Below are 16,861 nucleotides of genomic sequence, written 5' to 3'. Positions count from 1 at the left end.
CTGTCACCAGGGTCCCTTTCACTGGTCATCCCTTTCTGCCTGGAGCCGCCATTATCTTCACCTGACAACTAGAAATCCATCTTCAGGCCTCCACTGAAACGCCGCTTCCATGGGGGCCCTCCTGGGCGTCCCAAGCAAGTTTAGGGCCCCCAAGCCCGCGCCCTCACCTCTTAGACACACAGCTTTTTATCTCTGCCACCGTCTGCCCCTCCTGGATTCCAAGCTCTGCGAGGGCAAGTCTGAGCCCAGAGCCTCCTCCCTCTGTCCCGGCACACGGGAGAAATTCAGCGGGTGTTGTCCGATGAATGAGGGACTTTTCTTCTTTTATGCTTGCATGGCTGGCAAAGCCCCTTCTCATGGATGTGTTCTTAAGACGTATGTATCTTTCGACGTCTTTACGTGCAGGTCTTACCTTGAGACTCTTGGTATCTGTTTCAGGGGACTGCGGATCTCTGCCATACAGAGATGACGGCAGTGATGATAGCAATTTTATTTTATTTTATTGTGTATTTATTTATTGAGATGGAGTCTCCCTCTGTCGCCCAGGCTGGAGTGCAGCGACGCGACCTCGGCTCACTGCAACCTCCACCTCCTGGGTTCAAGCGATTCTCTCACCTCTGCCTCCCAAGTAGCTGGGACTACAGTCGCGTGCCACCATGCCCAGCTAATTTTTGTATTTTTAGTAGAGACAGGGTTTCACCATGTTGCCCAGGCTGGTCTCAAATGTCTGACCTCAAGTGATCTGCCTGCCTCAGCCTCCCAAAGTGCTGGGATTACCGGTGTGAGCCACCGTGCCTGGGCGATGACAGTAATTTTAATAATAACAATAACACCAGTCATAATAATAGTAAGTGGCTACTATTATTTGAGCTCTCACTGCGTGCCAGGGACTGTTAGGGAGGTAGTTTGTAAGCGTCACAGTACTCAATCCGTGCCATGGCCCCCTGAAGTCGGCATCATTATCCTTTTACAAACGTCTAGTCTGGGCCACAGACCTGTAAACAACTTGCAAAGCCCCACCGTGTGAAGCCAGGATTGGAGCCCACGTTTGCCTGGCTTTCAAACCAGCGCCAATATGTGATGGTCTCAGAGGCTAACTTCCAGGGAGCAGTCTAGGTTCCGTTGTCTTGGAGTTCTGTGGGCAGGGGCTTGCAGTGGCTGCGGCCCCTTCCTGCCTGGAGAGGTGGCACACAGAAGCCCTCAGCCGTCACCCGTTACAGCTTCGGAACATGCATTAGCTCCCAGGGCGGCACCGGAAGCAGGCCAGTCCCTTGCAGCATTGTGTTATTTGAAATTTCCAGTAATTAGAACATCTCAAACTTCTCTTGTACTAATTTTAAGCCTTCAAACAACCCGTGCTTGCCAAAAGTCTGCTCATCTTGATAAAAGCCCCGAACTACAAATAGATGGCTATTAACAGCATCTGTTGTAATAGCAGAGTCAATATTCTCTGGGGCCGGCATGTCACAGCCTGGAGCTGGCCCCAAACGTCATCCGTTATTATGTTTGCAGAGTCTGGCACGCGCTGAGGCAATCATTCAAGTAGATCTCCATGAGCCGGTTCTGACGCACCTGCTTGCACCCAACGCTGAGGCAACAGTGGCCAGTGCTGCCCGGTGGACCAGCCCTGTTGATAGCAGAGTCTGGGGGATGGGGGCTGGCAGCTTAAAGACCCCTTTTCGTGATTTGGGCTTGCCTTTTTTTTTTTTTTTAATTAAGGAGAATACCCTGACATTGTATTGTCATTATGAAAAGTCACTTTAGGCTAGGCACAGTGGCTCATGCTTGTAATCCCAGCACTTTGGGAGGCTGAGGCGGCAGATCACTTGAGGTCAAGAGTTCAAGACCAGCCTGGCCCACATGGTGAAACCCCGTCTCTACTAAAAAAACAAAAATTAGCTGGGCATGCTGGTGGCTGCCTATAATCCCAGCTACTCGGGAAGCTAAGGTGAGAGAATCGCTTGAGCTCAGGAGGTGGAGGTTGCAGTGAGCCAAGATCTGGCCATTGCACTGCAGCCCAGGTGACAGAGCAAGGCTCCATCGCAAAGAAACAGAAACGAAAACAAAAATTAGTGGGGTGTGGTAACACATGTCTGTAGTCCCAGCAACTCAGGAGGCTGAGGCGGGAGGATTACTGGAAACCGGGAGGCAGAGGTTGCAGTGACCTGAGAGCACCCCACCACGCTCCAGCCTGGGTGACAGAGTGAGACTCCACGTAAAAAAAAAGAAGTCACTTTGAGATTATTTTATCCAGGTCTGCAGCCTTAAATTGGGTCCCTAACTTTACTGGCAAGGGAAGTAGCAGAGTTTGGCCTGACCCCTACCACAAAAGCTGAGGGCCTGGACTGTCAGACCTGGGTGAGGTTGTCCGCTAAACTGGGGCAGGTGACCGAACCTCTCTGCGTCTCAATTTCCTCATCTCAAAGTTGGGCTCACAGGACCTGCTCTGTAGGGCCATTGTGAGGAGTTCATCCTGGGAGGAACATCACGTTACCTCGCAATGCCCAGCAGGTAGCAGGTGCCCAGTGAACACCAGCTCCTCTGCCGCACTCTGGTACGCACGAAGCCTTCTCCATCACAACAACGACGTGAGCTTATGGACAGGATGCGTGGTGCCCGGGACACTCCAGAACCTGGCCATCGAGAGCCTTTGCTCCTTAATCAGCTGTTGCACCCCATGAAGGCTTCAGTGGCTTTCAGTTGGTTGTTGTTTTTTGTTTGTTTGTTTGTTTTAGAGTCATTCCTTTACGTCAAGCGTGCTAAGGACTTCGTATTTCCCATGTGACTTAATCGTAACAACAGTCCTATGGTGGGGATTCAAGGATCATCCCCACTTTACAGATGGGGAAACTGAGGCTAGGAGGGGTGCAAAAGCTGGACCTAGAGCACACAGTTTGGGAGTGGCGGCCCCAGCCTCTGAACCTGCGTCCGACTCCAGACCCCACTCCTGACCCCATGCTGTGTTTTCTACAGGAAGAGCAACGAAACACAGCTTTCCAGTTTTTAAAGACATATGCGTGGCATTTTGCCGGTGGCCGGTCTTTGCGGCGCAGGTCTAATTTTGGAATTTACAGTGGGATTTAAAATTTGCAGTGAGATTCTCTGTTTCACCTTGAAAGAGGCTCAAGGTGTATGAATCCCACACTAGACTGATGCTGAAGACGATCCTGTGGAATCCACACCCGCTGGCATTTTCCGTAAAAGGGTCTCTGTGTCTTCCGGAAATGCGTGCGCCCCGCGCGGGCCGCGTTGCCAGCTTCCGGGTGCCTCTCCACGGACCTGCCACCAGGGGCCGCTCCAGCGCAGCCCGAGTTATCCGTCGGCCCCTGCACCTGCTGTTCCCGAAAACGCAGCGGCCCAGCCTTCCTTTGCAGTTACCCTCTTAGACGAACGAACGTTTGGCTTCCCTCCTTATTTGCGTATCATAGAGCCAGTGAGACACAGTAGCCTTTTTGGGTTTTCCCCTGAGCGTGCTTGGTTCAGAGCCCAGGGTGGCCGCCGTTTCAGGCAAGTCCCTTGTTCATGTACAGGCGTGCAGACGCCCCGAGCCAGCCTGAGGAGGGGCCGCATGTTCCCAGGGCCCCATGGTTCCCCTCAGGAGGCAGACTGGAAAGGGCTCACTTGTCTCTTACTCCAATGGGTAGAGAGGCGGGGTCCAGCCCGTCAGAGGCTGCTGCAGTAAAGAATTCTGTGACAGGCTGGGCACAGTGGCTCATGCCTGTAATCCCAGCACTTTGGGAAGCCAAAGTGGGCTTATCATGAGGTCAGGAAATCGAGACCATCCTGGCCAACATGGTGAAACCCCGTCTCTACTAAAAATACAAAAAAAAATAGCCGGGTGTGGTGGTGCACACCTGTAGTCCCAGCTTCTTGAGAGGCTGAGGCAGGAGAAACTCTTGAACTCGGGAGGCGGAGGTTGCAGTGAGGTGAGATCATGCCACCGCATTCCATCCTGGGTGACAGAGTGAAACTCCATCTCAAAAAAAAAAAAAACAGGAAGAAGAAGAAGAATTCTGGGACAACTCGGGGTCGGGAAGGGTGAAGAGATGCCTGTGGGCTCCAGCCCTGCTGGAAGCCCTTAGGAAAGTCTTCTAGGCCCAGAGTTAGCACAGCACCTTACCCTGCAGAGGCTCAGGGCTGACAGGTCCCTTCTGGTTCCAGCAGCTCCCGTTCCTGGCCCTCGTTGGTTGGCCACAGTCTGGAGGGTGACTTTTCTACTAGGTTTTGTGGGTGCGGGTCTGGGAGGCATCGGCTGTCAGTGGACTTATGCCTCATGCAGTTGGCGTCGCTCTCTTTGGAACCCTATTTATGTGCCTACGTAGAACCCTAGGGTGCTTGAGCTGGGACCAGGAGAAACGTGTAGTAACTCTCTTTACACAGATGAAGCTGCAGAGGCCCTGAAGGATGTGTGTTGCACAATCACCAACACTGCCGTCGTCAGACAACACTTTACAAAATGCTTTCTGCCTTGTCTCCATTTATCCTGCCCGCTCTTCTCGTTTAACAGGTAGAGAGGCTTAGGCTCAGAGAGGCTAAGCTACTTGCCCAGGGTCACACAGCAAGTTAGAAGCAGAGCTGAGTTGCAAATCCAGGTCTTTAACTATTTATATGTTCTGTGGACTTTCCTAGAAATCCCAGGCAGTTCCCAAACTGCTGTGGGAAAGGCTCGATTCCACTGTAACACACAGAGCTGCTTACCAACCGAGTGATTCGATGAATAAATCAATGAACTGACTAATCCCATTCGTTCCCGTATTCATTCACCCCGTGAGAGTTCGTTGTGTGCCTTCAGTGACCCCTTCCTGCACTAAGTCCTGTTGATACAGTGATGGTCCACACGGAAACAGCCATTTTTGTTTGTTGTTGTTTTTTTTGAGTTTCCCTCTTGTTGCCCAGGCTGGAGTGCAGTGGCACGATCTCGGCTCACTGCAACGTCCGCCTACCAGGTTCAAGCAATTCTCCTGCCTCAGCCGCCCAAGGAGCTGGGATTACAGGCACCCACCAACACACCACACCCGGCTCATTTTTTGTATTTTTAGTAGAGACGAGGTTTTACCATGTTGGCCAGGCTGGTTTCGAACACCTGACCTCAAGTGATATGCCCGCCTTGGCCTCCCAAAGTGCTGGGATTACAGGCGTGAGCCACTGTGCCTGGCCTAACAAAGTGATTTTATGTGCTTTTTGTGGGAAGGACTCTTTCTGTGTGTTTTTAAAAATTGACATGTAATTCATCTGTGTATATTTAAGGAGAATAGAAGACTTGCTCATAATGGTAGAATTTGAAAACTACATATGACTCCAAGGTTGCTGCAGAGCAACACAGACTTTGAGTGAAGAGGGGCCGTGAGCAGCTCTGTGGCTTGGTCCAGCACTTGCCTAGCCCCTGGCTGGACCAAAGCCAAATCCATTTTCCATTTTCCAGTTTACACCTTGGTGCCTCCAACTATGAGTACTTGTTTTTTTTTTTTTTTTTTTTTTGAGACTGAGTCTCACTCTGTTGCCCAGGCTGGAGTGCAGTGGCGGGATCTCGGCTCACTGCAACCTCTGCCTCCCAGGTTCAAGCAATTCTCCTGCCTCAAGCCTCCTGAGTAGCTGGGATTACAGGCGCCCGCCACAACACCCAGGTAATTTTTGTATTTTTAGTAGAGATGGGTTTCACCACGTTGGCCAGGATGGCCTCCAACTCCTGACTTCATGATCCACCCGCCTTGGCCTCCCACAGTGCCGGGATTACAGGTGTGAGCCACCACGCCCAGCCCAAGCACTTTTGTTGTCGGGAAACCGCCGGGAGTGAGCAGTGTCAAGCTCTCCGAGGCATTCGTCACACGCTCAGTGCTTTCCTGGCTTTTGCCACAGCAGGAGATGACATGAGCAAGGCGGGTGACACAAGGCTCCTCCACAGCTATGGGAGGCACTCGGGCCACCCCGAATTCGTGATCAGTGCTCCGGTTCTGCCAGGGCCTTCCAGCTTTGCCCAGCCATCCCAGGAGCACGCTGTGCTCCTTTCAATGAAAACGTGTGGAAGAGGTACCACATTTGTAGCAGCTGTTGATGGAAATCTGTCAGTGACAGAGTGCTTAGACACAGGAGAAGCCACCCACATCAGAACCCCTGGGAGCTCGTTAAAAGGCAGACTCCCAGCACTACCTGGACCTGGGGACGGCAGCCATGACTCTGCAGGGCAGAGCCAGAGGCCTCAGTGAGCGATGCTCATGGCTGAGCCCCACGTGTCAGGAGAAGCAAGCTCCTGGGAGGCCGCACCTGGCACTGTGCAATGGAGAGGGGCACCCCGAGGCCTGCAGGTGGAGAGCGCTGACTCCAAGCTGAGTGTTTAGGGTGACTTAGGAAGGAAGGAGTGTTCCAATAAAAGCTGGCCCTGTGGTGGGCTAGATTAAGCAGGGACTGCCAGAGATCAGGACTGATCCTACAGCTCAGGTTCTGCTTATTTAAAAACTCACCCAGGTGCAGTGGCTCACCCCTGTCATCCCAGCACTTTGGGAGGCAGAGACAGGTGGATGACCTGAGAGCAGGAATTTGAGACCAGCCTGGCTAACATGGTGAAACCCCATCTTTACTTAAAATACAGAAATTGGCTTGGCCTGGTGGCACATGCCTGTAATCCCAGCTACTCAGGAGGCTGGGGCAGGAGAATCACTAGAACCCAGAAGTGGAGGTTGCAGTGAGCTGAGATCGTGCCATTGTACTCCAGCCTGGGCAGTAGAGTAAGATTCTGTCTCAAAATAAAACAAAACGAAACAAAACAAAAACTTTGCTCATTGTGTGTTATTTTATAACATTATTTCGTGATAGGATTTAAGGTGCTTTTAAAAAATATTTGGAAGACATCTTTTTCTTAAATTAAAGTCTGGAAATCTTATAGGACAGGCAGCCATCTCAGAAATGTTCTTTGCCGATTTCTGCCTGCAGGGAGTTGAGGCCCTCGCCACCACCCAGCGGCAGCACTGGGACCCTGTCTTCATTCCGCATTTACTGTGAACCTCTGGGCAGGCAGTGGGCTGGCGGTGGGGCAGAGTGAATGGGACAGACAGAGCCCACCTTTCACAGAGCCCACCTTTGGCTTGTCACTTCAACCATACAGCGAGTGAACTCATATAACCCTAATGTAGACAATGCCTCAGGTAACACCACAGCTCAACAAACAGACAAAATGACACACACGTCTCGCTGCCTTTATTTCCAGGAATTAGTGGCGGGCCCTTGGAAAACCACTACAGACTGAAGCAATTTCACTTCCACTGGGGAGCAGTGAACGAGGGGGGCTCAGAGCACACGGTGGACGGCCACGCGTACCCCGCAGAGGTTTGTAGACGTGGCCTAACAGCACATATCTGGACGCTTTCTATGTCTCTGGCTCTATGGTGGGGGGTGAGCAAGCCATGCCCGCTGCCCAGATGTGAAGGATTTCCTGGGGCCTGGGACTGTCAGTGCTCAAACCAGAACAGTCGGCCGCCCCACTCATTCGGTCACACCCCTCTCCTACGAAGAAGGCACTGTAAGCTCTCTCATTTAACGGAAGAAGAGACTGAGGTTCTGAATGGTTACGGAACTTGCCAAAGCCAGACAGCTGGGATTCAAAGTCAGAGCTTGAGCTCTTTGCCGCACTTCACTCAGCTGTGTGCTTGCAGCTGTAGGGACTAGCAAATCCACACGGCCCTCTGCTGAGAAGCTGAACATGTTTGCAATAGAGATCATCTTCTTTTGTTTGTTTGTTTTTTGGGTTTTTTTGAAACACCCAGACTGGAGTGCATTGGTGCAATCTTGGCTCACCACAACCTCTGTCTCCCAGGCTCAAGCGGTTCTCCTGCCTCAGCCTCCCGAGTAGCTGGGATTACAGGTGCGTGCCACCAGGCCCTGCTAATTTTTGTATTTTTAGTAGAGATGGGGTTTCTTTTTTTTTTTTTTTTGAGACGGAGTCTCGCTCTGTCCCCCAGGCTGGAGTGCAGTGGCGCAATCTCGGCTCACTGCAAGCTCCGCCTCCCGGGTTCACGCCATTCTCCTGCCTCACCTCTCCCAGTAGCTGGGACTACAGGCACCCGCCACCACGCCCGGCTAATTTTTTGTATTTTTAGTAGAGACGGGGTTTCACCGTGGTCTCGATCTCCTGACCTCGTGATCCACCCGCCTCGGCCTCCCAAAGTGCTGGGATTAGAAGCGTGAGCCACCGCGCCCGGCCGAGATGGGGTTTCGTCATGTTGGCCAGGCTGGTCTCGAACTCCTGACCTCAAGTGATCCACCCACCTCAGCCTCCCAAAGTGCTAGGATAACAGGCGTGAGCCACCGCACCCCGCCAAGATCATCTTCTTAAAGCAGTCTTATTTTCAACATTCCAAAGTAGGAGTCAGTAGAGAAAATGAGTGCGGAATTGGTTTTTGTAGTTTTTTTGGGTGATAAGTGATGCCTTATAGATTTCCCCAAATATTTTATTATGAAATGTTTGCAACATACAAAAAAAAGAAAAGAAATGAACGAGAAGAATCCACGAGTTTGACGTCTCCGTCCTGTGATGATCATTTTTGACATATTCACTTTATCACACCTCTGCTCACCCAGTCACCTGACTTTTTGGTGCTTTGTCAACTTGAGGACTCTTTCTGTTTTTTGAACTTGTTGTTACGAAACTAATGCGGCAGTTAATATGGAACTAGAGTCCACCCAAACCAAAAAATGAAAATTGCTTGTAATCGCACACCCAGAGGTGACCTGGGGACATTTTATAAATAGGGAGTGATATCTGTTGTCATAATCATACACATATTTATAAATAGTTCCAAGAATGAGTGCAGCAATGGCTTCTGTGTGCTTCTTTTCATTTAACAACATGCCTTTTATTTTAGTACCTCTATCTGCAACTTTGTTTTTGATGAACAGATATTTTATTTATTTATTTATTTATTTATTTATTTTTGAGACCGCGTATCACTCTGTTGCCCAGGCTGGAGTGCAGTGGCGTGATCGCACCATCTCGGCTCACTGCAACCTCTGCTGCCCAGGTTCAAGTGATTCTTTTGCCTCAGCCTCCCGAGTAGCTGGGATTACAGGCGCCTGCCACCGTGCCCAGCTAATTTTTGTAGTTTTAGTAGAGACGGGATTTCACCATCTTAGCCAGGCTGGTCTTGAACTCCTAACCTCGTGATCCACCCACCTCGGCCTCCCAGAGTGCTGGGATTACAGGCATGAACCACCACGCCCAGCCGAGGCCTGAGTTTTTTCTGGTAATTCTTGTCCAAGGATAACTAGGAAGCAGAAAATAATGAAACCACCCATTTCTATTGGATGAGGTTAACATGATCCTCTCCTTTTTCCCCCCACCAGGAAGACTGAGGCTCTTCCTTCTTGTGGCTTCATCAAGTGTCTGGGAGCTCAGAGTTGCTGGTGGTCCTGGGATCTTAGACATCTGGCTGCAACAACTTAGTTCTTTTTTTTTTTTTTTTTTTTGAGACGGAGTCTCGCTCTGTCACCCAGGCTGGAGTACAGTGGCACAATCTCAGCTCACTACAAGCTCTACCTCCTGGGTTCACACCATTCTCCTGCCTCAGCCTCCTGAGTAGCTGGGACTACAGGCGTCCGCCACCACGCCCGGCTAATTTTTTTTTTTTTTTTTGTATTTTTAGTAGAGACAGGATTTCACCACGTTAGCCAGGATGGTCTCGATCTCCTAACCTCGTGATCCGCCCACCTCGGCCTCCCAAAGTGTTGGGATTACAGGTGTGAGCCACCACGCCCAGCCATTTCATTATGATTAAGTGGACACATAGGTCAGCCATTCAGAAGGGGAAGTGACTGTCTTATTTCTTGCTGATCAGTTTAAGTTTTCTTTCTACTGTGTTTCAGCTGCATTTAGTTCACTGGAATTCTGTGAAATACCAAAATTACAAGGAAGCTGTCGTGGGAGAGAACGGCTTGGCTGTGATAGGCGTGTTTTTAAAGGTAATCGCTTGCTGGGGTGTAGATCTAATGAAGAAAGTGGTGATCCATCATTAGGATTGCTTTTTTTTTTGAGACAGGATCTCGCTGTGTCACACAGGCTGGAGTGCAGTGGCACAGTCTCGGCTCATTGCAACTTCCACCTCCTGGGTTCAAGTGATTCTCCTGCCTCAGCCTCCCCGGTAGCTGGGACTATAGGAGTATGCCACCACACCCAGCTAATTTTTTATATTTTTAGTAGAGACAGGGTTTCACCATATTGGCCAGGCTGGTCTCGATCTCCTGACCTTAGATGATCCGCCTACCTCGGCCTCCCACAGTGCTAGGATCACAGGCGTGAGCCACCGCGCCTGGCCTAGGATTGCTTTTAAAACGTGGTGTATTTACAGTGGAGCGAGCTTCCCCGCCCATCCACTGTCTTTTCAGCTAACCCCTTGTGTGTCTGCCACGCAGCTCGGGGCCCCTCATCAGACGCTGCAGAGGCTGGTGGACATCTTGCCGGAAATAAAACATAAGGTAAGCTGCATATTTGACATCAGCAGGCCAGGCGCGGAGGCTCACGCCTGTAATCCCAGCACTTTGGGAGGCTGAGGCAGGCGGATCACCTGAGGTCGGGAGTTCGAGACCAGCCTGACCAACATGGAGACACCCCCGTCTCCACTAAAAATACAAATCAGCCGGGTGTGGTGGCGCATGCCTGCAATCCTAGCTACTTGGGAGGTTGAGGCAGGAGAATCGTTTGAACCCAGAGGTGGAGGTTGCAGTGAGCTGAGATCGCGCCATTGCACTCCAGCCTGGGCGACAAGAGTGAAACTCCATCTCAAAAAAAAAAAAAAAAAAAAAAAAGAAAAGAAAGAAAAGAAAGAAATCAGCATAATTTGACAAGCAAAATTGTTTAGCGCAGCGATTCATTTGCAAGGGAAAAGAAACGGCGTAGTGGAAAGAGCCCCACCGAGGGGCTGTGGTTCCGGTTCTGGAAACGGGATTCTGCAGGGTTGATGCTCGCGTGTCCACAGCTGGCTGTCTCTGACTTCGAATGTGTCACCACTATTCTGGGACCCTGTTTCCTCCTCCATAAAATAAGGGTGTTGGGCTCAATGGAAGTTCCCAAAATTCAGCCATGCAGGCAAGAACCTGAAGACATTTGACATATCTGCCTGCCAATGGGACAACTTTCTACTGAATATTTTTCTTTTCTTTTTTTTTTGAGGAGTCTCCCTCTGTCACTCAGGCTGGAATGCAGTGGCGTGATCTCGGCTCACTGCAACCTCCGCCTCCCGGGTTCAAGCAATTTTCTTGCCTCAGCCTCCCCACGTAGCTGGGACAATAGGTGTGCACCACCACACCCAGCTAATTTTTGTATTTTTAGTAGAGACGGGGTTTCACCATGTTGGCCAGGCTGGTCTCAAACTGCTGACTTCAGGTAATCCGCCCGCCTCGGCCTCCCAAGGTGCTGGGATTACAGGTGTGAATCACATTAAGTACAGCCTACTTAATATTTTTCTTTAAATTGATTAGCTTGAAAAATTTTTAGCCTTGTCCTGGGTGAGGTGATGATATTCACTAATGATAAAGTTTGTTTTAAAACAGATTGAAACAAAAACCTCAAATCCCTAACTAATAACATTTAAGAATGTTGACTCATGTACCACCCAGCACTCTCCTTGGACAGTCCCTGTCTGACTCCAAGCCCAAGGGCAGAGAGAAACCTGCCCAAATCGCAGCTCTCCGCCCAGCTCTCCATACATTTCCCGGCATGCAGCGCACCTGGAAAAGATGGCGGGGACAAGAGTGTCGCCTTTCTCCAAGATCAACTGAGAAAAGGCTTTGAGGTGGAAGGAGAAATTCCAAAGAAATGTAGTTTATTTATTCAGCAGCAAACAAAAGAATTCCAGGGCAGAAGGAGTCAACGCAAGCCTCAGATGTGCGGACGGATGAAGCTTCAACCTGTGTTAACAATGGTGCGGGCGGGTCCAGATGGAGCTGGGGCCAGCCCTTCCTCGCGGTTCAAGGAGCCGTTTGATCTGTACGTGGCCTTTGCCTTGACGCTGGCTTCGGGGCGGCCTCCTGGGACTGGGACCAGATCACCCCCTGCCGCCCCATCTGCCTGCTCGGGAACTTCACAAGGCCACGGTTCTGAGAGCTCTGACGTCCTGTCCTCTTCCTCCGCGCGGGTCCACACCCCGAGGAAACCTGGGGAGGGGATGTTTTCCCAGCCAGCCTCCACCTCCCACACCAGGGGGTCCCACCTCTTGGTGGGAAAGAAAAGAGCTGGCTGTGAAGGACGCTTTACCCAAGGGCTGTTTTCCTCCCGGGGAAGGTTCTGGAGCATTTCTTTCCCATGGGGTAAGTCAGAATTTTCTAGGCAAACCACAGGGGAGGAATGATGCCAGGGACAGGGGAAGAAGTGCCACCGGGGACTCAGCTCTGGTCCTGATGCCGATCTCTGGGCTCATCCCCTCAGCTGAAAATAAAGAGTTAGACTGTTTTTTTCTTTTTTTTTTTTTTTGAGGTAGAGTCTCACTCTGTTGCCCAGGCTGGAGTGCAATGGCACGACCTCGGCTCACTGCAACCTCCGCCTTCCAGGTTCAAGTGATTCTCCTGCCTCAACCTCCTGAGTAGCTGGAAGTACCAGCGCCCACAACCATGCCTGGCTAATTCTTGTATTTTTAGTAGATGGGGGGGTTTCACCATGTTGGCTAGGTGATCCTAACACTTTGGGAGGCCAAGGCAGGCAGACCACCTTAGGTCAGGAGTTTGAGACCAGCCTGGCCAACATGATGAAAGCCCATCTCTACTAAAACTACAAAATTTAGCCAGGCATGGTGGCGGGTGCCTGTAATCCCAGCTACTCAGGAGGCTGAGGCAGGAGAATTGCTTGAATCTGGGAGGTGGAGGTTGCAGTGAGCCAAGATCGTGCCACTACACTCCAGGCTGAGTGACACAGCGAGACTCATTTCAAAAAAAAAAAAAAAAGACCTTAGGAGGTAAAAGGCCCAGCCTTGGGGGCAAGAGTCTGTGCTTCGTGGGTCAGGGACTGGGAAGAGACTTGAACAACCGTCTCATCTAGAGGCTTCTATCCTAGGACTTCTGGGAGCTTCTCCCATAGCACAGTGTATCAGAGACCCCACAGTTGGACTCCTGGTTCCAGAGCCCTGATCCTCCACTCCTGAGCTGCGCATCTCTGAGCCTCAGCTTCCTGGCCTGTGAAATGGAGATATTAAACATCCACAGTAGCCCGGGCGTGGTGGCTCACACGTGTAATCCCAGCACTTAGGGAGGCCGAGGTGGGTAGATCACCTGAGGTCAGGAGTTCAAGACCAGCCTGGCCAACATGGCAAAACCCCGTCTGTACTAAAAATACAAAAATTATCTGGATATAGTGGCACATTCCTGTAATCCCAGCTACTCAGGAGGCTGAGGCAGGAGAATCGCTTGAACCCAGGAGACAGAGGTTGCAGTGAGCCGAGATCGTGCCACTGCACTCCAGTCTGGGCGACAGCTCGAGAATCCGTCTCCAAAAAAAAAATCCACACGAGAGCAGCATTCTCACCATGTAATGGAATAAGGAGCATGTCTGGTTCTTGGTTAAGTGTGCAGTTGAGTTTAAGGCCCAGCTGTGGCCAGCACTCACACACACACGTCTGCTGTGGAATGCACAGGCTGCTGCTGGCCGTCACAAAACGAAAATCTGCCAGCCCAATCACTAAGGTTAAAATCGCGTTTTGTTGCTGCAGGTACTTTCAGTCAGCTGATTCCCAGAGAGAGCTATTACCTTTTGGGAGTCCGTGAAACTTGAGAATGATGGCCTTGTGATGGAAAATGCTAGAAGTGTGGTTGAATCTAACTCCTGATTGGAGGGCAGTGCAGGGCAGGACGCGGCTGTGGTGGCCTCAGGCTCAAGGGCAGATGGCCTTGGCTTCGAATCCCAGCTCTGCCACTCACCCCCAAGGACTCAGCAGTCTTCACCTAGGGACGGGCTCACCTGCAGCTTCTGGGCTGCTTTCCTGGTTTCCTCCAGTTAAGGAAAAAACTCTCCTGATCTAGGACAGGAAAGACCAGAGTCATGTAGTCCCCATCATCTCTCCTGGTTCCAGGCTGGTCCGGGCCCTGCTGTGGGAATGACTCGGCAGAGACCCTCCAGGAATGCCTGCCACGGTCGCTCCCTGGGGACCCAGCTGGCTTCTGTGCAGTGCTCAGGGCTCCCAGGTGCATTTCCAGAGACAGCCAGAGGGACACGATGTCCTTTTCTGCCCTGGCTTCCAGAGTCACAAAGCACTGCTCCTGCAGCATCCTGTTCACCACTCCCACCAGGAGCACCTGCCCAGGCTCAGGGCAAGGGGACATCACCCCACACCTCAGTGGGAGGGGTTCAAAGAAGCGACAGCCCTCCACATAAATTATCACACTGAATCTTCCAATCACTCCACGGGGCAGGGCCTGTGATTCATCTGTCTTGCACATACAGGGAAACCAAAGCTCAGAGAGGCAGAGAAGGCCTTGCCCGGGCACACAGCTGGCAGGTGAAGAGCCCGTTTTAAAACCCAGGAAGTGGGTCCATGGAGCCTGAACTCCCAATCATCCCAGCGCCCACCTCCCACGTGCAGTCAGAATCCAGGCTGAGCCGCAGCCCCTGCTGCACACTTCTGAGCTTTTCAGCAGCTTAGAGGGAAACACAGGCAGTGTCTGTAATGAAAACCACATCAGGCGCTGCCTGGAAGCCCGGACCCCCACCCCCACCCTCACCCCCAGCGCCATCCCATCTGCACGGGCCCCTACCAGTGCCTACCTCTCACTATGCTCTCAGCTCCCAGCATGCAGGCACAGCCCCATTGTGGCCCCGGTGACCCTGGGCAGACGATACCAGAATGGTGACCTCGAGGCTTCACCTTTGACCCTCTCACCATAGCCAGAAGTTTTGGCAAAAACTGCCCACAGAGGGTCCCCACCCTCCATGCCTGGACAAGCTGCAAGCTCCTCAGGGTGCTGGGGTCCCCCCTCGTCCCTGCCTTCACAAGAGTCAGGGCTACAGGGAAGTTGTCTGCCTTGTGGAGTTTGAAACAGCCCACCAGGTCCAGGGGATCCAGGGAATGGCTCTATGCCCTTGTGGGGGCTCTTCTAGCTTTGGTGACAGCAGCAGCAGCACCTACCGAGCCCCACGCCCATGTGGCAGGCACTGACGGAAGCCCATTACAGCCACCACGCTGCCTGTCATTCACCTGGGGAAACTGAGACTCTAAGAGGACAAAACAAGGGCAGAGTTAGGCTGGGTGGGGCTTGATGTTCATAAGATGTGGGTTCCTGTTTAAGAGAAAGAAGACAAAACCAGGAATAGGGCAGTGGCTCACGCCTATAATCCCAGCACTTTGGGAGGCTGAGGCGGGCAGATTACCTGAGGTCAGGAGTTTGAGACCAGCCTGACCAACAGAGAAACCCCATCTCTATTAAAAATACAAAATAAGCCAGGTGTGATGGCGCATGCGTGTAATCCCAGCTACTAGGGAGGCTGAGGCAGGAGCATCGCTTGAACTGGAGAGGTGGAGGTTGTGGTGAGCTGAGATCGTGCCATTGCACTCCAGCCTGAGCAACAAGAGCGAAACTCCGTCTCAAAAAAAAATAAATAAATAAAAGAAAAGAAAAGTGGAAGAAGTCACCAACCCACTTCCGCCAGCAAAGGCTTGTGGTGCTTTCCACAGGCAGCTGGGCCATCCGTGCTCAGACACGGGATATGATGATCTTCAGCCTCATTGGTGTGCTCACCGGTGTCCCATTCTAGCTGTCTGGGGCTCACCACACGCATAAAGGTAGCACCTGGACTTGCTCTGGGGGCCCCGAGGGGGAGCGCCTTTCTGTAACCACATGGCTGCTCCAGCCCTCATGCATCTTAGAGACAGGACAGGAACTCCTGGGGGTGATGAGGCAATACACAGGCTTCCTCTTCTCAGCCCAAGGCTAGAAAGCTTAATTGGCAAGAAACCTGCACGCAGTGGAATGGCTGGGGCCTGCCGCTCCCCCGACTGATTCCTGCAGCCCTGGGGAGGGAGGGAAGAGCGTGCACCTCGGAACGGGCCAGGCCTCAGTGGCCCTGACTGGCAACATGGCTTTGGGCAAGTTGTTTATATCCGTCTGTCTGTCTTCATCAGTAAACTAGAAATACTTCTCAAAGGGTTGTTCTGAAGATTTGAAGTAGTTGCTCAGAAAGTGACTGGCACATCTATGCACTGGGAGCGGGGACATGTGGCAGACAGGAGGAGACGGACATCTCAGGGGACACCCACTTGTTACCCATGTGCACAGACCAACGTCTCACTGAACACCCGCCTGTTACCCACGTGCACAAGCAGCCTGCTCCTTCACAGCCCAGCTAGACCGTGCAATGGGGTGTCAACCCAGCTAGATCATGCAATGAGATATTTCTTAGCAGTCAGAAAGGACACAGCTCTAACTCACGCTGCGGTGTGGGTGAGCCTCAAAAGCACCATGCTAAGTGAGAGACACAAGACACAAATGTTCCACATGTTACATGACTCAGTTCCTATGAAACCCACAGAGATAGAAGTAGCAGGGCGGGGGTGGGGACGGGAGCGAAAAAGTACCAAGCTTCCTCCTCGAGGTGCTGAAAATGTTCTAAAATTGACGCGGGATGGCTGCACAACCATGAATATACCCAAAACCATAGAATTGTACACTTCTTATTTACTTTTTTTTTTTTTTTTTTGAGACAGAGTTTCACTCTTGTTGCCCAGGCTGGAGTGCAACAGCATGATCTCAGCTCACTGCAACCTCTGCCTGCCAGATTAAGGTGATTCTCCTGCCTCAGCCTCCCGAGTAGCTGGGATTACAGGCATGCGCCACCACGCCTGGCTAATTTTGTATTTTTAGTAGAGACACAGTTTCGCCACGTTGGTCAGCGTGG

General features: G+C 51.6%; 1 protein-coding gene across 2 annotated transcripts in view; it reads left to right on the top strand.

The window, feature by feature from the left end:
• The window catches only part of CA5A (carbonic anhydrase 5A), a 55,760-nt gene that overhangs the window by 22,343 nt on the left and 16,556 nt on the right, over nucleotides 1-16,861 (top strand). For both annotated transcript variants that reach the window (XM_030819941.1, XM_030819934.1), the window contains exons 3-5: nucleotides 7,202-7,320; nucleotides 9,853-9,948; nucleotides 10,399-10,461. In XM_030819941.1, coding sequence (XP_030675801.1) covers nucleotides 7,202-7,320; nucleotides 9,853-9,948; nucleotides 10,399-10,461 — 278 coding nt within the window. The remainder of the gene's footprint in view (nucleotides 1-7,201; nucleotides 7,321-9,852; nucleotides 9,949-10,398; nucleotides 10,462-16,861) is intronic.

Source organism: Nomascus leucogenys, chromosome 2, assembly GCF_006542625.1.
Source record: "Nomascus leucogenys isolate Asia chromosome 2, Asia_NLE_v1, whole genome shotgun sequence".
Taxonomy (NCBI): Eukaryota; Metazoa; Chordata; class Mammalia; order Primates; family Hylobatidae; genus Nomascus; species Nomascus leucogenys.
Note: the sequence above shows the minus strand (reverse complement) of the source record. Positions and strands in the feature narration are given on the sequence as shown.